The 25,999-nt window shown below is 36.1% G+C and overlaps 2 protein-coding genes across 2 annotated transcripts in view; one reads left to right on the forward strand and one right to left on the reverse strand.

The window, feature by feature from the left end:
- The first annotated feature begins 18,073 nt into the window (after positions 1-18,073).
- The window catches only part of LOC123308130, a 37,517-nt gene continuing 29,591 nt past the window's right edge, over positions 18,074-25,999 (forward strand). Inside the window, exon 1 of the mRNA XM_044890678.1 lies at positions 18,074-19,212. The gene's annotated coding sequence lies outside the window, so the exon portion shown is untranslated. The remainder of the gene's footprint in view (positions 19,213-25,999) is intronic.
- LOC123308134 lies at positions 20,970-24,799 on the reverse strand. The gene is made up of 3 exons (XM_044890683.1): positions 24,653-24,799; positions 23,525-23,795; positions 20,970-21,123 (listed from the first exon to the last, which is right to left on the reverse strand). The coding sequence occupies exons 1-3, from the start codon at positions 24,687-24,689 to the stop codon at positions 21,051-21,053; spliced, it is 381 nt and encodes a 126-aa protein (XP_044746618.1). The 5' UTR covers positions 24,690-24,799; the 3' UTR covers positions 20,970-21,050.

The raw sequence follows: 25,999 nt of genomic DNA on the forward strand, positions 1-25,999 counted from the left end.
GTTATGGGTTGATTTTGGGATTCTCGGTAGTAAAACCTTTCAGAGAAAATGTTATGAGTTATGACCATAGATATACTAACCTAACAGTTGTAAGTTAATTAGTAAGTTAATTGTAAGTTATAATTTCTATGGTTATGACTCAAACTAAAGTCAAAACATATTTGACTTTCACTATCCGCATTATTGGCATGCGATTTTATTGTTTTGATGATTTTTCCCTTATCCCCCATAATACCTTGGAACATATTTATGTTCCAAGCATAATACTGACATTCAATGATTTATGAGTATCCAGTTGAATACTGTGAAATATCCGAATAACAGAATGAGACATAAGGGTGATTTATGGTTCATCAGAAGGGTTAAATTTTGGGAAAATAATAATGTTGTTTGGGTTTATGCTTGACTTTTATTATTCGCATATAATTTTAAATGCTGTTTCATTTCAATTTACGCACCTTTCCATGTATAATTGAGGCATTTTAAAGATATTAAAAGTACGACTTCCGCACAAAACACTTGAATATTGAAGAGTTTCACAATTATATTGTTTCGCTAACATTGATGTGGCTTCATCAGGTTATTACAAAAAATAATATTCCTTTAACATCCATTACGTTATTCTTATAGGTACACTTGTATAAATATAGATACGAGAAAAAGTAACGATGAGGTGATAGAGAAAAGTACTGAAGTGTTTTGTGGAAATTGCATAGTTTCAATATACACGGTTAGAACTATTTAGAGGAGGAATACAGGGATATCGAAAACCGTTAGAAACAGGGCAGCTTAAACTACGAAAAAGTTGCGATATTCAAGGATGTGTGGGTGGATGTAAACAGTTCCCAAATATCTCTATCGAACATTGCGTTCATGAGATGGTTACACTGAGGTCCATGAAATTTGTAGAGCCTATAGTTTAGAATAGTACATATATCTAATTATACCTTTCCAACTTACTTCAAATTGAGATTAATAACATTCGAATTGGGATTAAACAAATTCAGAATGAGAATAAGCAACTCCAACATGATGAACACAATCGAATTGGGACTAAACAATTTCATATTAAGAAAAAGTCATTTTTAGTTTTATTCCATATTTCAAGAAAATTGAATTGATTGAATCAGAAGTAACTGAGAATTCAAATGAGGAAAAATATACTCTTAATCTAACGATATTTTATGAATACAGTACAATTGCGATACTCTGAACACTCACTCGTTAGAACGGCTCAATAGCGTGAACAACATTGTTTCTGCCAAAAAGGGTGCAAACTAAGATCTCACAATTTTTTCAACCATTGTAAATCTTCGATAAGAATGTATTTCAGTTTTATTAGATAATAAATCTGTATAGCAATATGTTTTAGAGTTTGTATTTCAGTGACCTCCGGTAACATGAACAACCTCTATTGTGTGAACAACCCTGGTTTTATTCTGTTCACATTATCGCGATTGTACTGTAATTGAATTGAAAAATTTGAGAATCAATACAAAACAGTCAAAACACCCAAAATTATCTGATCAATACCTCTATTATTTGTCATTTCCCAATATGAGATTGTTTAGTCTCATTTTGAATGTGTTGATTCCCAATTCGATTGTGTTTACCATTTTGAAGTTGCTTATTCTCATTTTGAGTTTGTTTAATCCCAATTTGAAGTTGAAAAGGTATGGAAAAAGTTCGAGAGATCTCTACGAAGCCTTTTTTTTTGAGTAATGAAATGTCAAACGTGGTCTTCTCAAAATCAGTGATAAAGTTAGTATACTCCATTCACTTTTATTTTAGCACTCGGCTGGCCATGGAAATTTGACACATTTCATTTTCGTACTATAGTACGAAAATGTGGGGTTATGAAGCTTATCAATTTTTGATGCAGTGGTTTGGAATGGGTATCTCCCGAAGGAATTAACAGATAATTATAAGAATGTTAAATTCTTCAACAAAAATCATCTTGCATCAATATAAGTAGAAGGAATTAAAGGAAGTTTCAATCAAGATAAACTTCACCTTTGAACAAAAATTTCACATGAATAAACAAAAACAATTATTAGGACAACTGGCGCGTATTTGTAGCTGATCATCTTAATACATTGATATAATGATAATAATAATTAGGTATTTATTGGTACCTTAAGACATTTACAATGTATAGGACAAGTCAAATGAATAATTAAAATAGTTGTTTTCCTATCAAGTGCGGAAAGTGATACTTGCCCGCACGAAACTGCCGGGAAAGACACTTTCTGCAAGAGTTAGGAACAATATTTTTTCTACAAGCGCTTGAAATATATAAATATATCCATTTCACGAAACAGATCATATATCATGATGTTTATGTTCTGTGTCATATATCATTTGATTAATTCATATATAATGACAGAAGTAATTCTGCATGTCGTTACCATTGGTTTCTCATCGTTGACGTTCGGTGCCTAGAAACATGAATTTAATTTACTCTATAATATTTGCGTGCGGGAAAAACCCCTGCTAATCCATATAGCAGGCGTTTTTCCCGCACTTCTTGGGAAAGTGACTCTTTGAAACTTGAAATGCGTGCGGGAAAAAGGTTGAACACGCACGCTTGCAGAAAATAGTTATTTTCCTATCAAGTGCGGAAAGTGATACTTGCCCGCACGAAACTGCCGTTGCCCGAACGATGCGAAGCAGAGTTCGGGTAAGCAGTTGAGTGCGGGCAAGACACTTTACGCAAGAGTTAGGAACAATATTTTTTCTACAAGCGCTTGAAATATATAAATATATCAATTGCACGATACAGATCATATCTCATTTGATTAATTCATATAAAATGACAGACGTAATTCTGCATGTCGTTACCATGGGTTACTCATCGTTGACGTTCGGTGCATAGAGACATGATAGAATTTAATTTATTCTATAAGATTTGCGTGCGGGAAAAACCCCTGCTAATCCATTCCCGCTCGCAAATGCGTGCGGGAAAGTAATAGCAGGCGGGCAAGGCCCTTTCCGCAAGAGTTAGGAACAATATTTTTTCTACAAGCGCTTGAAATATATAAATGTATCCATTTCACGAAACAGATCATATCTCATTTGATTAATTCATATGTATATAATGACAGACGTAATTCTGCATGTCGTTACTATGGGTTTCTCATCGTTGACGTTCTGTGCATAGAAACATGATAGAATTTAATATACTCTATAATATTTGCGTGCGGGAAAAATCCCTGCTAATCCATTTCCGCACGCATTTGCGTGCGGGAAAGAAATAGCAGGCGTTTTCCCACACCCTTTGAGAAAGTGACTCTTTGCAACTTGGAATGCGTGCGGGAAAAAGGTTGAACGCGAACGCTTGTAGAAAAAATCAATTTTCGGGAACTTATTCTATGATGACATTCATCGGAATTCCTGTAGTAAAATTTTCGCATTAATTCACTCAAACATAAAATTCTCAAATGCCAAATGCCACCACTTCTTTGGGTCTCCCGATAGAAGGAAATTCTTTGTCATCCTCATCTTGATTCAAAAATCCCCTTGAATCAATGGAAGTCAAAGTAATTAAAGGAAGTTTCAAGGCAAGGGGAAGTTCACCATTAATTAAAAATTTCACATGAATTAACAATAAACAGGACAACTGGCTCGTACTTATGGCTGTTTATTTTTAGTACTTTGATAGATAAATAATGTATTTATTGATCCCTTAAAACATTTACAATGTATAGGACAAGTTCAATGGAAAATAGAAAATTTAATTCTCTAGAACTTATTCTAGGACGATATTCATCGAAAATTTTATACCCAATCTTTCTGATTGTGGAAATATTCAGCTGAAATATAAGTCGTTTAGATTGAGATGAAACATTATATAAATTCTCTTACATTGAATATGTTCGCTACCGTCTGATGTATTGTGGATTCTAAATAGCACTTCCTGAAAGCGTGTCTCTTTTTTTCAATCACTTTCGGCATTTTCGTAATAAAAATTGATATCAGTTGTGGCAACGGCGTTATGACATTTCATGAGTGCCAACCTTACTCCGTACTAGTTACAAAAACTTGAGAAAATTATTTCATGGCAAACCGACTGCTAAAATAAATGTGAATGGATTATAGTAGTAATTCCTGAACCTTCCAAATTTTTAGAGGATGCTCTGAATAATTTTTCAAGGAGCCTCATGGAGAGGAGCATGTTCACGCTATGCCAGGGACCGGAATCTATAAGCTGGTGGATTTTCGTGCAATTTCCCACAGAAATCACTAGTATCGAAACACGCGTAGTGAATCGCGCGTTAACGCTGCATCTGGACAAGGCCTAAAGCGGGCCCTTCACGTACAGTTTTTCTTGACTCCCGACGTGATGCTCCCGGCGCGTGATTCCCGGAGCGAAGTGTAGTGATGAAACTACACGTGCATTCCAATACAGCACGCCAAATTCATTAATTCCGATATTTTCATGAGGAGCGGCCTTAAGCGGGCCCTTCACGTACAGTTTTTCTTGACTCCCGATGCGATGCTCCCGGTGTGTGATTCCCGGAGCGAAGTGTAGAGATGAAACTACACGTGCATTCCAATCCAGCACGCCAAATTCATTAATTCCCATATTTTCATGAGGAGCGGCCTTATCTGCATCCGGTTGAATGCTTCTGCAGAAATCAATTAAACAATTTTAAACTCCCTGAAATTTTTGTTGGAATATCTACTGCATTTAGTTTTTCATAAGCATGGAAAATTTATATAATCCAATGAATTCAGTGGAAAAGTTTCTCGCCATTCAAAAAAAAAAGGCGTCTATGTTTCAAAAATATCTTGCGAACTGCGAAAAAACCTCGAAAGCAATTCTATCCTTGTTTCTTTCGATGTTTTACGATATGACTATCCTCGCTCGAATTGGAGCGGCGCGAGAGTCGTCCCTTCAAGTTCGGTTTTTAATGGCTCCTGGAGTCCTTCGCTCCAGGAATTTCGACTGGTTGGAACGTCTCGCGCCGAGTCAGATGCGAGACAATCCAGGAGTGAACATACCCTTCACGTTCGAATTTTGGAATGGAGCGAAGGAGCGTCGCATCGGGAGTCAAGAAAAACTGTACGTGAAGGGCCTGCTTTAAATGCATCCGGTTGAATGCTTTTGCAGAAATCAATTAAACAATTTTAAACACCCTGAAATTTTTGTTGGAATATCTACTGCATTTAATTTTCCATAAGCATGGAAAAATTGATATAATCCAATGAATTCAGTGGAAAAGTTTCTCGCCATTAAAAAAAAGCGTCTATCTTTCAAAAATATTTTACGAACTGCGAAAAAACCACGAAAGCAGTTCTATCCTTGTTTCTTTCGATGTTTTACGATATGACTATCCTCCCTCGAATTGGAGCGGCGCGAGAGTCGTCCCTTCACGTTCGGTTTTTAATGGCTTCTGGAGTCCATTCGCTCCAGGTTGGAACCAAAGATATTACACATTACATGTGTAATATTATTACACATTACATGTGTAATATCTTTGGTTGGAACGTCTCGCGCCGAGTCAGATGCGAGACGATCCAAGAGTGAACATACCCTTCACGTTCGAATTTTGGAATGGAGCGAAGGAGCGTCGCATCGGGAGTCAAGAAAAACTGTACGTGAAGGGCCTGCTTAAGCAGGCCCTTCACGTACGAGACGTTCCAACCAGTCTAAATTCCTGGAGCGAAGGACTCCAGGAGCCATCAAAAACCGAACATGAAGGGACGACTCTCGCGCCGCTCCAATTCGAGCGAGGATAGTCATATCGTAAAACATCGAAAGAAACAAGGATAGAATTGCTTTCGTGGTTTTTTCGCAGTTCGCAAGATATTTTTCAAAGATAGACGCCTTTTTTTTTAATGGCGAGAAACTTTCCCACTGAATTCATTGGATTATATACATTTTTCCATGCTTATGGAAAATTAAATGCAGTAGATATTCCAACAAAAATTTCAGGGAGTTTAAAATGGTTTAGATGATTTCTGCAAAAGCATTCAACCGGATGCAGATAAGGCCGCTCCTCATGAAAATATCGGAATCAATGAATTTGGCGTGCTGTATTGGAATGCACGTGTAGTTTCATCCCTACACTTCGCTCCGGGAATCACGCGCCGGGAGCATCGCACCGGGAGTCAAGAAAAACTGTACGTGAAGGGCCCGCTTTAAAGCCGGGTACAGACTCCAGACGAAGCGCAACCAATCGCGTGTCAAACCTCGGAGAGGAGCATGTTGCTCACTATGCGAGGGATCGGTAGCAAGCGAGTAGGTGCGCTTCGTCTAAACCCAGCTTAAAGATATACACAGCTACTTCCGCTATCCATGGGACAATAGAAATTTTTGGAATGATGGGTTCAATTAATTGTTTTTGTAATGTTGGGCCAGTTCAGTATCTGGATGGGCGACCGCACTCGTTATGAATCTGAACGAACGTATTATGAAGAAATTCAATGAAAAAACTTGTTTGTCAACCCCGGTATAATGGTTTCTTGCATCCGTGGCGCCTCCTGAAGACCTTGCGACTGCTCACGACCTTCCTGATGGAATGCATGGAACGTCGATCTATTCTTCTCGAACGCCTACTAAACTTAACGGCTGTTTATGGAATTTTCGATAGAAAAAGCAATCGAATTCAGCAAAAAAGGTCAGCCAAGCGCTTGATTACTAAAATTGTAATTAATCCGCCGGTGATTCTCTATGGGTGAATTGAGTAGCTCATCGGGGTCACTGCCGGTCCCAAGCCCGGATAAAGGAGGAGGGTTCACAAGTGAGGCTAGCAACCTACTTGTGGTAAAAACAATTAATGCTCCTAGGACTAACAATGTTGCCTCGGACAGGACTGATCAATCGGATAACGACACGGCGAGAAAAAGGAGAAAACGATTAAGGAAACTGAATATATTGCGGATAGGATGTTGGAATGTGACATCTTTTAACAAGAAGGATCAAGAGATATTGATAGAGATCAAAAGACACAAAGTTGACATATGTGCTCTTTCGGAAACAAAAAGGAAAGGTAAAGGCAACATCAAATACGAAGACTACATTTTCATATACAGCGGGAAAGGAAAGCACGAAAGAGCTACATCGGGAGTCGGCTTGATGGTACATGGAAAACTCGAAGCGAACATAGAAAATGTCATATATGTCAATGACAGGATACTGCAGGCAATATTTAAATTTCAGGACACGAGTATTACCCATATTATAAGCGTATATGCACCGGATATATCTAAGCCCTCAGAAGAGAAAGATGCCTTCTATGAAGACCTGCAAAGGGTACTCGACGGAATACCAGGAAAGGACGAAATCATGCTGCTCGGAGACTTCAACGCTAGAGTTGGTAACGGTGTGATAAGAGGACTGAAAAACCGATTCAACGAAGAAAACATCAATGAAAATGGAGAACAACTAATTCAAACATGCGCACAAAATGAATTAAGAATAAATAACACATTCTTCCCACACAAACCGCAGCACAGCTTCACGTTCGAAAACTCAAGAGGTCAAAAATCAGTAATAGATTACGTGATAACTAACAAAAACGTCCATCCATCGAAAATACTCGACGTGAGAGTCTTGAGCTCAGCTAACACCATAACCAACCACAGCCTCGTCCTAGCGAAAATCAGGAACAGGGTACAAAGAGAGCGTAGAACCCAAGCCATTCAAACTGAAAAGCTTAACATTGAATCGCTGTCAAATGATTCAACAAAAGATCTATATCAGAGGAGACTAGCACTACAGATAAACAACAACAAGATCAGGGAAGCTGATGACGTCGAATCCGCTTGGAAAAAACTGAGGACGAACATCATCACAGCCGCAGAAGAAGCCCTGGGACGAAGGAGAACCACTTCAAACGGTAAAAGACAGACGAAACCCTGGTTTACAGAGGATGTGAAAACGCTAGCTGAAGAAAAACGCACCGCATACCTTCAGTTCAGAAGTAAGAAGCTAACATGCGAAGGGTATAAATTAGTACGAAATAGGGTAAACGAGCAAATACAGGCAATAAAACGAAGCTTCTGGGAAAAATTCTCTTCGGACATGGAGCATGATCTGTATGGAGCACAAAAGAAGGTATGGAACATGCTAAGAAATAGGAAAAAGCCAGTTAACGAACATATACAAATGACAAGGATATCATCGGACACTTGGGAAAAACACTTTCATCAATTATATGGCAAAACCAACAAAGTGGTATGTGAGTATGGGGATATGGAAGAACATGGGAATTGGTCAATATCCCAAGAGAAAATACGTCAAACACTTAATGCACTAAAAAATAGAAAATCACCTGGTTTGGACGAGATAACCAATGAAATGCTGAAATACGGAGGGGATGACCTGGTTCAGGAGCTGCACACCTTGTTTAGCAGAATAATTACCACAGGAAGAATACCAGAACAGTGGAAACAAAGTATTACAATACCCATATTCAAAAAGGGAGAGAGAGCCCTCCCCGAAAACTATCGAGGAATAAGCCTCCTAAGCACAGTATCGAAGCTACTAACAAAAATAATATCAGACGAGGTAGTCTCAACAGGAATATCCGAGGAACAGCAAGGCTTCAGAAAGAACAGATCGACGATAGATGCCATATTTACCATCAGACAGATCACCGAAAAAGCCATAGAATTTAACAAAACGGCCTATATGTGCTTCATTGATCTCACCCAGGCATTCGATAGAGTACGCCTCACGGACATAGTGCGACTACTAAAACAACGAAAAGTAGATACAAACATAATAAGACTCATTAGCGAACTAAATACCAACACCTCAACATTCATCAAGACGGAATCGGGGCTGACGAAGGAAATACCAATCGCGTCAGGGATACGACAGGGAGACAGCCTGAGCCCAATACTTTTTAACGTGGTCATGGATGAGATCATAAGACAGGTAAAGAGCAAGAGTCGAGGATACAGAATGGGAAGAAAGGAAATTAAAATCATGTGCTACGCGGACGACGCTGTGATAATTTCTGAAAATGAGGATGACCTTCAGAGACTTCTCTATGCTTTCGAACGAGCGGCAGACTGTTTCAACATGATTATCTCAACCCAAAAAACCCAATGCCTTTCTGTATCTAAGGAACCGAGAAGATGCAAGCTGGCAGTGTATAATAAGAGTATCGAGCAAGTAATGTCGTACACATACCTTGGCTCTAAAATAACAAGTAGCAGAAATTTAAAAGAAGAGGTGCAGAGCCAAACAACAAAAGCTTCCCTGATATCAGGATACCTACGCGATATAGTATGGAGGAACAAACACTTGAGCACAGCTAGCAAGGTCAGAATTTACAAGACGTGTGTGAGGCCAGTCATGACATACGGCATTGAAACACGAGCCGAAAATGCTCAAACCAAAAGACAACTGAGAACAACGGAAATGCGAGTACTGAGAAGTATAACGGGCTATACATTGTACGACCATAAGAGAAGTGAGGAAATCAGAGAGATCTGTGGACTACAAGACGTGGTGAGATGGGCCAGAACAAGACGAAGACACTGGAGAGACCACGTAGATAGGATGCCCGACAACCGACTACCCAAAATAGCAAAAACAGAAAAGCCCAATACCTCGAGACTACCAGGAAGACCACCAAAACGATGGTACGAAAGCTGGACGTCGGCATCCCAGGAATGAGGAACATTGCAGAGAACACAGGACTGAGTCCTAACGTAAGATGAAGAAGAAGAAGAAGAAGTAATTAATCTCCTCGGATTCGTCAGTGAAGGTGGCGCTGAACCAGCGGGTGTTGTTGAAGCCCCTCTCCAGGTCCAGGGATTGGACCCCTGCAGGTCCGACTGATCCTCCGTCTCCGAGACGACCTGGGAACGACAAGGGTAGGTGGTTAGAACGGCATCTACTGCGAATTTTTCACAATGCTTCGGTATTTTGGATATCATCATCAAAAACTTAAATTTTCAAAGTTACCACACGTAATCTTCATCTTCAGGTAATTGAAGGTATTTCTTAGCCTGCAAACCCTTCCATAAAATTGAAACAGCTCGATCTTAGTCTCAGTCCAAGATACTCACCTTCCTCACCTTCGACACATAATGCAGCTTGACAGCCCTCCCCGGGTATATGGAAAATAAATCGACAAGCGAGGCATTGGGATTCATCCTCAACCTCGATGTCCCAAACTGTCTTATCCTTGTTTCTTCTCATCGTATCGGGACTGCTCGAATTGGTAGGGGGGAATTCCAGGAGTCCTGAAACAGTCCCGAAACCGGTACCGGTAGATTCGGATGACTTGGGGCAGTCCTGTAACTTGGGGCAGTCCTGTAACTTGGGAAAATTACCTCCCTTGCAGATTTCTTTGTTTCTTACCATTTATGAGTGAAGCGGAAAACTTATAAGATATTGTAACGCCTCTTCGGTTAGTTTAACATTTAATTCCTGTTGAGTTTGTCGTGACCAGAGCGTTTGAATTGACAGGAAAATTAACGAATTCAGGGGAGTAAAAGCTCGTTTTTTATGGCCCTTATACTTTCTAGTGTCCTGTACATGAGTTCCACTTTGTGCATGTGTAATTTTTTTTCTGGATACGTGGGATATTAGATATGTCATGGAACGAGATTGTTTACGACAACACGGATCTCATTCATTCATTTTGTTGCTTCATAGGGTGACTTGGGACAATGCCGAATAGATATAAGCGGCGCATTAGCAGCAGGAAATATGCCAATTTTTCGCAGGATATTATTATTTACGTTATTTCCACAAAGAAATCACCAAAGAATGAGAGAAATCATAGTTCCCTTGTTTTGTTTAGTTTTTTTTACATGTGAGTTGCAATATATTTACTTTCGCTGTAATAGGGGTTTATCATTTAATTTCCTTACCGAATTTCAACTATATAATCACAAATTCTAATTTTTCAAAACTATACTCGTACACCCTCCCAAGTCACCTATTTCATTTGAGAGTTGAGAAATCAATAGATTTTAACTTGTGTCCCAAGCCTCCCAAATCGGTGGGTGACTTGGGTAAAGTATATTTTATTTTGGATGAGACCCAACCGTGACCTACAGATCCTACCACACTCTGGGCATGGATAGTCACCAACCAGATCTGGCCGCCGCTGTATCCTTCTCGAGTCTCCATTAAAACTGTGTACCAAAGACCTCCACTGTGACCTGTCTAACGCTTGTTGTTTCCAGTTACGATTGGCATTAACTGATTTTAGCGATTGATGTAATATATCTTTAAACCGCTTATACTGGCCTCCTGGTTTCCGGGCTCCCTCTGTGAGTTCGCCATACAGAGCTATTTTGGGGAGTCTTGTATCTTGCATCCTCAGAATGTGGCCGCTCCATCTGAGTCGAGCCCTCGTCACTTGAGTCTCACTTGTACAACTCGCTCGGTGCAAGACTTCTGCATTCGAAACTTTGTGGAACCATCTGATGTGCATTATCTGTCTTAGCTGACGTTGTTGCGTTTGTTCAAGCTGTTTAAACGCTTTCGTAAAGAAGCGTTGGGATGACCTCTGCTTTGTATACAGCTGTCTATATCCTAATCAATAGTCTGAGTCTTTAAGCATATTCGAACCCCTTTTTCAGATGAAAATAGGTCACCGTTTCGAAAGTATGACAAGAATTTAACAATCGTCCCAAGTCACCCGAATCTACGGTACCTTTTTCAATTACTAATTGAATTACTAATTAACTAATTACACAATTTTGAATAGTTTTTTTGGTTTTTCTTTGTTATACAAAAATCATACCAAGGTTGATTCCAATTTATTTTTAAAGTCGCAATTGAATGACAGTATGATAGCCACATTTGCAAGCCGGGAAAGTGCCACATTATACCCCTTTTTTCTTGTTGGAAATGAAACATTATTTCCGTGAGTGGCATCAAATGAATTTGTACACTTTTTGTTGGTGAAGATATCTTCACTCATCATTCATCGAATTCACTCACACCAAATTGTGAATTCCCATTGTTACCCATTCACCCACAAAAGATTCCACAATTTTGCTATTGAAGTTCGTTAGAATTTCGTTCTGAAATTTTCTGATACATCCTCGTAGACATCCTCTTTCGTGAGTGGTTATCAACTACAAAAGCATGGCGCCAGTATTCAAGGTCCCATCGGTTAAGTCCGTTCACTCCGTTTTTTCAACGAGGAAACTGGATCGATTTGCAAAAGGATCTATTTAATCCGTTGAAAAAATGAATGAATTTTTTAATTAATCTATTTGGAAACAATTAACGCTTCTTTAGAACAAGCATTATGACTCGGTTGATTGTTCAGTGGTTAGAATGGTTCGTTAGGAAAACTTGATTAACGAGATCGCTTTATGGATCGTATACAGGGAGGGGGACGTTGTCCACCTGGAGATTTTCCGGAAAATGCCTATACAGTCTGAATAGGAAACAGTTGAAAAATATTTAAAAGTGAACTTTGCTACTTTTTATGTTTATACATAATTACTTTCTCTCACTAAGTCCCAAATGTAGTCCCCCAACATATTTTTGTTGTTCATTATATCTTGAAGAGTTCTGAGTACCCATTTTTTCTCACTTAAAATTGTTTATCTTCTCTACACCTTTTGCAATTACTCCAGGTGACATGTGTATCAAAAGGGCACTTGAAATAAGGTTCGTTGGCTCCACAAAGCTTTCCACATCAATTTAAATAAAATTTTGTGACTGTAACTTCAATGAAATAAATACAACTCTATATACTGGGTAATAAATACAACTCTATATACTGGGTGTCCCGGGAAGAATGCGACAGACCGATACTATGAATTAATATCATGAGGCAGGTCTCTTATTGTGAGGTTTTAACCGCCTGAGTGCCTGACTGGGATATACAGGGTGATGTTCATCTTAAGAGTGAAATTTCATAGTTCCATAACTCTTGAACTAATCAACCGAATAATTTAAAAGTTTGTAGTTTTGTCACCTTTTACTATCGTCTTTCTTCAATATTTCTGAAACTGAATAAATCAGATACGTACTGGGAAAATTTTAGACTTTTCCTATTTTCGTTGATATTGGATCACCCTGTAAGTGGACATATTGATTATCTTCGTTTTCGTAACAACAAAGAACACTTAATAAACTCTCTAAATCTCTGCTTGGCACTGTCATACAGGGTGATCAATGAACATTCCCCTATGAGTGGAACCTCATAGTTCAATATATCTTGAGCTTATCGGTAGTATTATTTAGAATTTTGCATTTTTGTCACCCTTTACGACTGCTTATCTTGAAATTTTCTTCAAATTGATAAAACAAATAATTGTTTTAAAATCTTTCACAATCTATATAGGTAAAAAAATTACAGGAATTGTTCCGTCACTTGTGAATAATTGAGATTCATCGTATTTCCATGATCTACTGAAAAAAGCCAATTAAACAATCAAATTTGACATCAAACCTCCTCTATTTGGCGATTTGTTCTGTTAGCGAATTTAGAACTGTCTTTTCAATATTCTCGAGAAGAATTTCAAGAATATACGGATTGAATTCTCACGTAGGAATGGTTTTTGTGGGACATGTGGCTTGGCCTGCTCGATCCCCTGTTCTGACACCGTTGGATTATTTTTTATGGGGAGCGCTTAAACGAGAAGTCTACAGTTAAACAGTAGGGAGCAACTAGGTACTACAAAGAATTACATATTGATGCATGTGATATTATTAAATCACAACCGAATGCGAAAGGAAAAGCATCAATATGTCTGTGAAACAACGTGTTCAAAAATGTATTGAAATGGAGGGATACCATTTTGAACAATTCTTGAACTGAAAATTTTTCCATTCAATTTATTTGCTATTTTTTGTTATTTACATCATCCAGTATGTTTGGAAGTTTTCTCAAATAAATTCGTTTCATTTATAAAAACCTTTTTTATGATTTGATATCCCAATCTGAACTCTCTTCTCAAACACTAGTATGCATTTTTAGTCATAAAAATCATATTATTCACGCACAAGTCTAAATTTTTTCTAGTCCGGTTCTGTTTCCCAAATTTGATAAAAATTTCAAGGAAGGCAGTCGTAAATTTCACAAAACTTTAAAATTTGAAATAATTTTACCTATATAACTTCAAGAATTATTGAAGGGAATGTTGACCCTGTATGACGGTGCCAAGCAGAGATTTAGAATTTTCATTTAGAATTAATTCTTTGTTGCTATGAAGACAAAAAATCATAATGTCCATGTACAGGGTGATCTAAAATTTTTCCAGTTCGGATCTGATTTATTCGATTTCAAGAATAATAAAGAAAGGCAATAGTAAAGAGTGACAAAATTTCAAAATTTTAAATCATTCGGTCGATTAGTTCAAGGTTCAAGAGTTATTGAACTGTGAAATTTCTCTCAGAAGATGAACATCACCCTGTATATCCCAAACAAAGGCAAGATACGGGTCCAGCCTATGACATTACTTCATGGTGTACGTTTGTCGTATTCTTCCCGGGACACCCTGTATAACAAAATGCAACAGCATCATATTTACACTTACAAATTTCAACCAATTTGAGTCTTCTTTAAAACAGTTAATATTCACATAACTGACATCTGTAGACGCTTTGTGGCATTTACAATCTCTTTATTATTTCATATGTGTGCTTAATTATAGAAATATCATTCAGGGTATGAATGTTTGTACAAGATAAACAGAAGTTAAAAGAATAAAATGCTACCCTGCAATGAACGAGTCAACGTATCCAATGTATCCATGCATGTCCCGGTAATTTTGAGGTTCAGTGTATTACAAAAGAAAACTTTTCAAAGACTATGGGTATTCTTCTTTTATTTTGGCGCATAATGAATGAAAAAATTCCAGGACATACAAAATTTTTTATATAATATGAATATCAAAAATCTCATTTCCCACATGGGTATTTAAAATTTTCCGGATAGGTTCATATCTAACTTCGACCGAGATGTAATTTACCATATTTTATACAGAGCCAGTAAAAAGAAACGAACTTCATTTGAATTCACTCAAACGAAGAAGAAGGTATCTAATACACTACCTACATTTTATTCAAACCAACTAACCTTGGCAATATACATATATCTCTTCAATTTATTTATATTCGAATATTTCAACATTTATTCTGGTTGGGTTGTTATTAACATATTGGGAAAATATTTCGAAAGCAGACAGGTAATTTCGGTGTTGCATTTCTGGATTCTGGTTATAAAAAATCCTCATCCTCGATTTTCGATTGAGGGGACACCTCAAGGATAATTGTCCCCTCCCAGACTGATAGTTAAGTGGCGCTTGTGTTGCTCATATTTATTTTATTTCTTTAGTTGCGATGTGATAATTGTTAAAGTTCCTCCGAGATTTTTCCGCAAACCTCGGAAGGATTCCGTTATGATATGTTTGAATCGGTCGTGATGGAGATTTAATGTTGAAAACACATTAAAAAGCTTTAGATTGTGGAGGAGATGATTCTTGATATTAAGTGTTAGTGTCCATCGTCATATTCGTGAATAGTTTTCCATTTTCGCGCTAAAGTAAGTTGTAATTTGTGGAATTTCAAGAAACGCGTAATTTTTTGCCATGAATAATGAGAAAATTTTGAAGTAACTAATAATCTGGCATTTCATCGAGAGTTTTGCAAGATATAATGAAATTGGGTATGTTATTATTATTATGGGGGAAAAATTCATTGGAATTTACATGGTATGTACCTACCGTGGATTGTAAGGAAAATGAGAAAAAATAATTCCTATTTATAGCACGCAATTCTTCTCATTTTAACGTACCTAGCTAACTCCAGTTTTGTGACCTACTGTGACCACTTCTTCAGACATTGAGAGAAGAATACCTACCTACTAATTCAAAAACAAGAAATAGTCAAGTATAAAATCAGAAACAAGACCACATAAGAAAAGTCAAATACATTGACTTTTCTTCTTTTTCAAATTGTTTGGTTAACTACTTATTTCTGGATGTTATATTAGTAATCTTCTCTCAATGTCTGAAGATGTGGTCACGGTAGATCACGAAACTGCAGTTTCGAAGAATTGTGTGCTAAAAATAGGACTTATTCTTTCATATTTTCCTTACTTGATTCTGACCACATAATTGATATTTAAAATTGTTCCTGCAAATAAGAAAATTTCTCTATAATATTTGAGATATTCTCGTTAAATTCTTGTAAAAGCAGAATAATAACTGTGTCATTGCAATACGTTAGTTAGTTTTCTTATACCTTATTAACAGATAGACTGAAATCATCGATTTTTTCATTCTACAGGGATTTGGCCTATACACGGCCTTTCAGAAAAGTTGTACTCTAAGACCATTAGTTTCATATATATACCATTACCATTAATTAACGGATTTCAGCGTAAATTTCTGATATCCATAACTTGAGAATAAGTGGTTCGATTTTATTGAAACTTTGTAGGCTCCTTGACTCTTTCAGTTTGCACATTCGATTCAATTTTTGGATTGATTCGAAAATTTCGATTTCGGATTTGAAAAACACATGGTACATTTGTTTCAAAATAGAAACAAACGAACGAAATCATATTTCGCATTTTCAGTTTTGAGATTACGGTCCTGTTTTCAATTATTTCAATACCAGCTACTTAGATTTTGAATATCAAAAGCCCTTTTTCAAATTTTCTTTTTAATCCTGAATCATCAACACTCATCAATAAAAATATATTCGAAAAATGTATTGTTGAACTGTGAATTCTTTCGAAATTATGGAATCTTAGACAGAATGCTTGTAATATCCTTCTTCGAATTCATTTCACAGTATGAATACTTACTCAAAGTGAAAAAAAATAATATTTTTTGAGCAATATCAATTTCATCCTTTTGTAAAGGAAGCATATTCACGGAATTATTCCAATTTTTCAAGATGGTAGGTATACTCCACCTTTCATTCTGCCTAGGATTTGATTATTTCGAGAGAATTCACAGTTTCCAATAATACATTACCATTAAAATACCTACCAAAAAATTATTTGGACAAGAAATTTTAAGAAGTTAAGAAGTAACCTCCTTAAGCCTTCCAGACTATGAAGTTCATTATAGAGCTCTAAAACTGGGAACTGAGGTAACGGCGAGAAGAACTCCAATGGGGGCACAATATTGCAGTGCAATGAATCCTTAAATCTACAATCTAAGTACTAAAAGAGTGTCTGAAGTGGAGTTCTTTGTGACGAATGAAGTTCAAAATCGAATATGAGATTCCAGTTTCTATTCCTAATCTAACATTAGCGTTAAGGTTTTACCGAACATTATTTGCTTCTGTTGCACCCTGTGAGAGAATTTTTTCTGAAAATGAGCTTATTGAGAGTTATCTCAGATTTACTATAAGCCAAACTCCACCCTCTATCTATAGCTTACTCATTTTATCTATTGTAAACAATGTAGTCGAAGGGATCGACTTCGATGGGGTTATTTTTGAGTTTGCAGAAATCAAAGTTAGAAAGAAAAGTTTCTGAATGAAGAGAAACTGATAAAAAGAGTATATTTTGTTCAATTTGTGCACATAAATCAAATTTGTCGTTCAAATTCCATAAAAATTCTATGGGAACGCAATTTACTCTTCCACCCCTTTGTTTTCATGATTTAAATACTTCAAAGAAATTTGGTTAAAATAAAATAAAAATAAGGCTCAACAACTTTTTGTTGAGGGGGTACCAATTTGAAATTCCGCCCCGGTTGTCACAGGACCATGTTAGCAGAAGTAAGGCCAGTATAATTAAAATAAGTAATAACTATATAAACTGACTAATTTACTAAACTAATAATTTTATGTTATAGGAGGGCACTTTTATTGTTATTTTGTATTGTTGAAATCTGATTCAATGAAAAACATTTTTGATTTAAAACATGATTGGGTTTCTTTAACAAACGATTAGATGAAAATCATCAATATTTTAGATCTTCATAAATAAAAACAATGCCCCGCAACCATGAAACGTTTTAAAACTGTCTTTGAAGTTAGAATTCACTAGGAAAAGGTTAGAGAGATAGCCTCTCCTAGGCTTTGTCTGTGAATTTGACCAGACATAGCCTGATTGAGGTTAACTCTGAGCCTTGTAAGTTCTTCAGACGAGAGTGCAATACCAATAGCAGACGAGATGAAAATCCCTTCGTACTTCAGCTTATGCGTTTATCTAGGTAAGAATTTCAGTCTATGAATTTTTAATTTCATTATACCAGAAGAAGGTTCTCCACGAGAGTTTCAAACTTTTTTACAAACGTCACCGAATGCTGTACAGCTGTACATTTTCATTTTTCAAAATCCATTTTAATTTCGCGCAGTTTTTTCTGATATCAAAATATCAATTCCAGAATTCCTGAAAAGGAACAACATGTTGAAAACTTATTTTATTTTCATATTTAAATTGTTAGTGAGAAACTGTAGACGATTTGTGGAAGGACAATAGCTTTCGATATTTTTTGTACTGAATTGTTTTACGTTTGTGCTGTTGAAGCTATAATTTTTTGTCTGCACGGTTCTCAAGATATTTCACAAAATGCTTTTTATCGACTAGCCCAGAACTTTTGAAAAAGTGGTTTTCCACGTCTGATGATTATATTATAATATATGTACCTTCCATGTTGAGGAATATGATTTTTTTGTTATATATTTTAGAACCTTCATTTTTTTCTTAATTTTTCAGAGAAAAAGGTATTTTCTCTCCCATTTTCATTTTTACATTGAAAGTTGAACAAAAAAATATTGTTGATTCATGATATGCTAATGAATTCAAGAAATGCTACGGGGGCCCATAGTTCTTCTGCGCCCAGGGCCCGGAAGAACCTCAAACCGGCAATGAATAGGAGGTATTTTTCAGTGGGGTAAATTCAAAGTCCGTTACTGTAGAGTGAGAAATATTGTTTCGCTCGTTTAGCAAGGTTTGAGTTAAAATCATCTTGCAAGGTATTCGTGATGGTAATCACGAATCATTCGATACAAAACGAGAAGATAAATTTTTATGAGGCAATTAAGCGTCACTAGGATATGGATTATGGATTGAGCTGAACAAACGTCTTTCTGTTTCTTCGAAAAATGGTCGTTAAATGGGGATTATTTTTCTGGATATTACACAATATTGAATCAGCATTTTTACTGATGCATTTGCGAATTTGTTCTATTCTATATTGTATAATTCAATTCCTAGAAATTGTCAGTGGTCGCCATTGAATGTTAATTGATGTATGATTTTCTATTGAGCATTGTGAGTTCATTTGAAGGATATATGAGCAAAGTAGATAGGTATCAAGATTATCATTTTTTCTAATCATCATTTGGAGATTGTTGAAAAATATAATTGAGTAAATAGTATCTATTATAAAAATAATAATGTATATTATGAAGAAAATTTCTGACCATCTTATTCATTCCAATTTCCGATTAACAGAAACCGCCAAAATTGTTCATGCGCCATATACTAAGAAATGTTTTGTATAATATATCTTCTGAATGCTCAAGTATTAATTCGAATATTTAAGTATAATGGTGGTTTTATATTTATTTCAAACAAATTATTTCAAAATTACCTTGAGAAAATCGATATTCGGAAAAATTCGTTTAACCATTGTTCGATGCATGATGTAAGGCAATTGTCATTGCCTAAGAAAAATTTTGTGTTTTTCAGGAAAACCGTAAGTTGACAGAAAACATAATCAGAAATTGTCTTCGAATCATTTTATTTTTAATTTCAGTCGAATAGACAGAAATTATCTTTTTTTCGAAAAATGGTTTTTCCGTATAACTCTTCATGCCCATATGCCCCATATACAGTTGTTTTTCTAATGGAATATTTGGATAGCCGGTAAAAATACCACCATACTGATGGTTGATTTTTCAATATTGCTGTATCCCGTTAACGAGAATAAATCTACAAACAAAGAGACTCAAAACAAAACTATCGGTGCGATCAAACTTATAATTTCTCAGGGCTACTTGCGACTGTCGATGTTATAACTAATCAAAAATCAATTTTTTAGGTGGTTTTTATCTTTTTTGAAGCACACCTGTCTTTTCGTTATGAAGCATTTTTCGAGACGTGAATGATTATAAGGCAGTCGTGTCGATAATTAAGCCACATAAAAAAATCGTAAAAAATACTCGAACATATCATTTTTATTTACTACGCAACTTCTCATTCATAATTGAGGGGTTTTTCATAAAAAAATCGTAAAAAATACTCGAACATATCATTTTTATGTACTACGCAACTTCTCATTCATAATTGAGACCTGAATGGCAACCATATCTTTTTGTCCCAGATATGGATTTGTTGACTCATTGACTGTTTTTTTATCAACTTTTTTTATTATAGGAATGGACTTGTCTTATCAAGATAGGTGGTAGGGGCACCACCACAATTCAGTGAGGAATTTTTTCAATGGTGTACGTTAGATGGATCGGTAGATACAAGAACCCATCGAAAGGCCTACCCGATCTCCTGATTTAACACCGCTAGATTTTTTATGGGGATACATAAAAACTGAAGATAACGCATCAAGAATCATTACGTCGCGTCGGAAGAATTGAAGCTTTGAACAAGTCAAGAAGAAGGTTGATCAAAAAACCTCATCAGAGGCCAAATCATATCCAGGAACAAAAGGTCAACTACCTCTCATCCGTAGTATTGTTCAGGCAATTTTCTACAAATTAGTAAATTACGCAGATGAAATTTGTCTCTTGCTTAAAGTGAGTAAAAACTCACTTTGCATAAAAAAAAACAATGTGCCGTGTATAAAATTGTACGATTCTCAAAAAAGTGCAGCTATAAAATAATGATGTACCTACGACCTCAGAGTACATGAAAAAGTTCTGCTATAAACTACGAATGGTTATCTCCTGCTAATGTGTATGTTTAAAAGAATTATTGAATGTGATTTATAGGTAGGTTGTGTAGATGAAATGAGGAAAAAAACTATTTTTAACCACATGTTATATTTTCATAACAAGCTGTCCTTGTTTGGAAATTTTGAAATTCCTTGAAATAATGAGAGCATACTATTTTCCCATAATCGTTTAATTCAAAAAATAAATATACATTTACAATTTTTACATGAACAAGGATGTATTCGAACTGCAGTTATTCTCCACCATAATCATAATCCTCCTCAAATGGTTTGTCAGTTGCGTAGGTCAATTCATTTAGGTAATACCTGAAAAAATTTAAAATACTGAGGTTTTCATGATTACCTACATACCTATAACTCAAGTTATTTCAAAGGATCACTTCAAACCTAGGGTATGAATCATCAAGATCTTTTCAAATTAAAATAAAAAAAGCGGTCACTCAATGAGATTTCAATCATGTGAACATTGTGAACTAGTCATATCTCATATCAAATTGATATCAAAAGGAAAAGAAGACAGTTGTTAAGGGGAGGATAAAGGATAAAACAGCCATATTTCATAAACTGATCAATAATTCCTTATTCTGAGTAAGCATGAAAGTAGTTAACCATATTTTTTTCAAATTCTTATCAATGAGCACAAATTTGGATGCCCGTACGCTTTCGCAGAAAATGTTTGCAGGTATATAGAATAAAATGCTAAAGACGGCTGCGTCTGCGTCTGTACCCAGCTTAACACCAACAACATATGTATACCTATGCCACAGCCCACACAGAGATAAAAACAGAGAACTGTGTCTATGGACCTAATCATTGAAGCTAAGGGACGCTCAAATCACGATTTTATGCGAATTTTTGCGTTTTTTGATAAACGATTCTCTTTCGTTGGGATGAATTTATACTACGGGACTTTTACGCCATCCGTATTAGCCGTAAGGGGGGAAAGACAACCATAATATGTGGGGTGAACGATCAGGAGAAGTTGCGAATATTACTATAGATTCCACTTTCGTCGAAAAGTTGGCAGCACATTACGCACGTCTTCTTTCGGCAAGGTTTCGAATTGCAGGCAATGACGAGACTTTTCGAGTAATTTTTTTATCTGGAAATTCATTGAAAAAATCATTTCACCTCGGAAAGTGAATAATATGAATGAGCATTTGTTCTTTAATGAGAAAATTTTCCTGATTTTTTCTCCGTTTAACGAATAAAAATATTTCTGGCTTTCCGAGATGACGAACTGATTGAATTGAATTATAATGAAAACCGCATATAAAATAATGGTTTCTGACGTAAGATATTATCTTCTCGCTTTTTGAACTGACCACTGAAACTGTGTAGACCCCTGCATTAATTCATTCAATTCTCGGACTGAAGTGCACTTCGACACAAAATAATCGAAGAAATCAAACATGTAACTGATCAAAACATAAGCATTAGCATGATCCATAGCTGGCAGGGAATGCAGCTTATTTCCTATTCTCCTCGCAATAATCGAACAAATCAGATATAAGTGACAGTTGCCACCTGCCAATGAATGTCATTAATAAGTGTGAAGTCACAGATAACAATAACCACAGTATACGTTGGTTGCGCCAAAATTCGCCTGATGATGTTGTGCTGTTATATCATATTGTCGCCAACAACTACGCAATGTTATTACCATAGAGAAAGGTCTTTGGTTGTTACCAGATTCGTTAATCATTCATTGCTGAATCTCGTTACCGAGAATAAATCTACAAAAATACTCAAAAACCAGATTATCGGTGCGATCAAACTTATAATTTCTTAAGGCTACTTGCGACTGTGTGACCTTCTGTGACTGAAGAGACCCAACCGAGATCTACAGATCCTTCCACCTCCACAGAGCTCCCTCTGTGAATTCGCCGTACAGAGCTATTTTGGGGAGTCTTGTGTCTTGCATCCTCAGAATGTGGCCGCTCCATCTGAGTCGGGCCACTTCTCCATTTGAAACTTTGTTGAACCATCTGTTGTGCATTATTTGTCTCAGATGACGTTGTTGCATTTGTTCAAGCCGTTTAATATATAGCTGTAAGGCGTCCAGTTTTCGCTTCCGTAAAGAAGCGTTGGGAGGACCACTGCTGCTTTGTAAACAGCTGTCTTGGTCTTCAGATTGAGGTCGTGATTTTGAAACACTCTGTCCTTTAGCTTCCAGAATGCCCGTGATGCCGAATTGATACGGCTGTGAATTTCCGTGTCCAGGTTAGCCCTAGCATTTATGAAGCTTCCCAAGCATAGACAAACTTTTCCCAAGTATTTGAACTGCTCGACCTCTTCTAGAGTATCATCGTTCAGGCTGATATCTGTTTGAAGGCTTTCTGCCGGACTTACCAGGATTTTGGTTTTGTTATAATATTGAGTCTAAGGCCTAAAGCTTCGTATATATGTTTATCTGTAGATCCTGCTAGAGATTAGTGCTCAGTCGTCTGCATATTGAAGTTCCGTGAAAAACTTTGTGCGGGTTTTTGCTCTGAGGTTGAACAGGCCTCCATCAAATCTGAATCTTATTTCAACACCTCTTACAGGCATAAGTACTCATGCGTCAGTAATTATCGAGACTGCTATTGTTTCCAGATACCTACTATAGGTGTTACGTTATGAAGTATGGTTGCATATCTCTACCTAGCATAAACCACAAACCCAAAGCCACCCGCCTACTTTTCTTTCGAATATTTTTTCCACTTACCACATTGGTGCCTCAGAACAGTTGAAATTGTATTCCCAGTCACAAATTCTATATTCCTGATTAAAGCTAGTATCGTTTGCACACATGTGTGGAACTCTTCTACCATCTTCATCGCACATGTGAAAAATGTGGCAGTTGTGCTCGACGTCGGCGTAAAATCCTATTGCTCTGCCTTTGCATTCGAAGGTAAAGGTTATGTTCTCAGCTTCTATATCCCTCTTATGCCTGTTGGGAACCAGATTCGGTTGGAGATAGAGAGCCTGCAGTATTTCTGCAAACAATGAAAAAACTCAAAAAATAACCAAAGCAATGATCAATATTCATGGACTATAAAGAGGGTCAGTCAACAAATTTTCGGAAATGCTCAGTAACAGCATATGAGTCGATTACTATCTTTTTGAGAGGTTTAGTTTTTGTGCTAAGTTGATACTAAGTTGGACACTATTTAATAAATATTTGAACGTTTTGTAAAATAAAAGTATTCTTCATACTTTCTTGTATAATGCGCCTTTTTCGAATAATTTGGAGTTCAAAAATTAAAAAGTATCTGTGAAATATGAAAAATTGGGTACTTTGACTGAATACAACTACGTTTAAAAGATCCACAGATTATCTGTAGTGTCACAGATTCAGCTCGTTACTCTAAGGGTAATTTTTGTTTTTCCAGGACTGGCACTGCTCATAATGAAAACTTAATTCTGGAAAATGGTATAGAAAAAATGTGTTCCATTTGATCTCAATAATCTGCTGATAAAATATTTATACGAGTCAAAGACACACCCTGTATTGTATATAGAATTAAAAAAAAAGTAATTGCGAATTTTCTCCCTGCGTGGATGTAACAATATGTAACCAAATGACCGCTGTGTTCTTGTGTACATTAGCAAATTTGTTTTTCATCTTATACGGGAAATCAAAAATCGAATAAATAAGACATAAAAAAATATGATATTCTTGACATTTTTGCTTCCTATAACTCAATACATGTAGGTACCTAACTTAGTTCCAATTTCCATTTTCTTTCTTGAGACAATCATATCACAACGAGTATTGCGAGTATCTGACAATCGAGTTCATTTTACATGGTCATTCAGTACTGAAACTTTAAATACTATAACCTTCGCTTACCTATGCCAAGGATGAATCCAAGCAAAAAAATGAGCATGCTTACTCAACAATCCCTGAAAGCAATGAAAAAATTAATAGAACTATACTCAAATTATCACTTGTTGATCGGTAGGCTTGTACAATACTGCATCATGTTTTTTTTGTGATGAAAACGCGAAAATTGATTTATTATATTTCATAAATCGAATAAGTAGTGCAGATTTGGACATATTGATCATTGATATTATCAAGCAAAGCTGCGATTCAAGTCAACAAACAATTCATCGAAAAAAACTTCAATACATTTTCAGGAATATACTCATTATTTCTTTTTTTCTTCAATCGACTGAAAAGAGCAGCCTTAAAGTGATAATCTGAGTTTCGGAGAAAATAAAACTCGGCCAATTTTCTGTACCACCATTCATATTCGAGTTACAGCTTGTTGGGAAATTTTTTTTCAGTGCCTCATTTTTTTTCCACTAAATTATAATCTTGCCAATGATTAACAAGATTCAAATTCTAATCACAAAATTCATCCTCAAGAATATCAGCTATCATCACATTCTAATTTACAGTTTTTTCAGGTACTAATGAGATCATTGGGTATCAATGAGGTTTTAACGTTATTATGTATTTCGAATTCCATAATACCGTAACGCATATAGGTGAAATCTAATTAATTAGTAATTCTCAAAATCGACAATTGGGAGTATATATGGAAAAACCTATGACTTTTCATCATATTTGAAATTCAAAACGTCGACGAGTAGGTGTTGGATATGGAATTCTGATATTTCTGTGTTTGAAAACCTTACCCATCTTGTAACATATACCATTTTGTTATTATTATTCCGACCTAGAAGGAAAGTGACATGAATAAATAGTGAATAACTCGTCAATTGTAAATCATAAATTTACTTCTTATTATTTGGCAAGTAGTTTTTTTGTAGCCGCATTCGAGAAATGGGATCTCTCAAAGATGTGTTCCTAATTCGGAGGAACTAATTTAGGAGGAAATACAAGTTAAGAATGATGAAATTCATAAACGTTCTTGAATCTATAAGAGAAATGTATGGAGTATACATATTTATACCGAATTTCACTCTCTACAATTTCTTCTCAAATGTTTTAATTGTGAATACGAAATTAATTATTTGTAATCAGAATAGTGTGAAAAAAATTTCGACTACTTACTCTATATATAACAATGTTAATTGAATTAGTCGAATTTTGAATGAGCGAAAAATTTTACATACGGAGAGAATACAAACACGGAAAAACATTTAAAAAAAGATTGCTTTATATTATAGTAGGTACTTGAAAAAGAGACCTGATATTCTTTTTTGCCAAATACCTCTCGCATATTAA

This window comes from Coccinella septempunctata, chromosome 2, assembly GCF_907165205.1.
Source record: "Coccinella septempunctata chromosome 2, icCocSept1.1, whole genome shotgun sequence".
NCBI classification, from domain to species: Eukaryota; Metazoa; Arthropoda; class Insecta; order Coleoptera; family Coccinellidae; genus Coccinella; species Coccinella septempunctata.

Bases quoted from the DNA above. Each gene is read 5' to 3' on its own strand.
- LOC123308134 (XM_044890683.1), bottom strand. From the start codon at position 24,689: ATGCTCATTTTTTTGCTTGGATTCATCCTTGGCATAG. The intron at 23,796-24,652 runs GTAAGCGAAGGT...CATTGTTTGCAG, and splicing joins TGGATTCATCCTTGGCATAG to AAATACTGCAGGCTCTCTAT. The intron at 21,124-23,524 runs GTAAGTGGAAAA...AAATTTTTTCAG, and splicing joins TGTTCTGAGGCACCAATGTG to GTATTACCTAAATGAATTGA.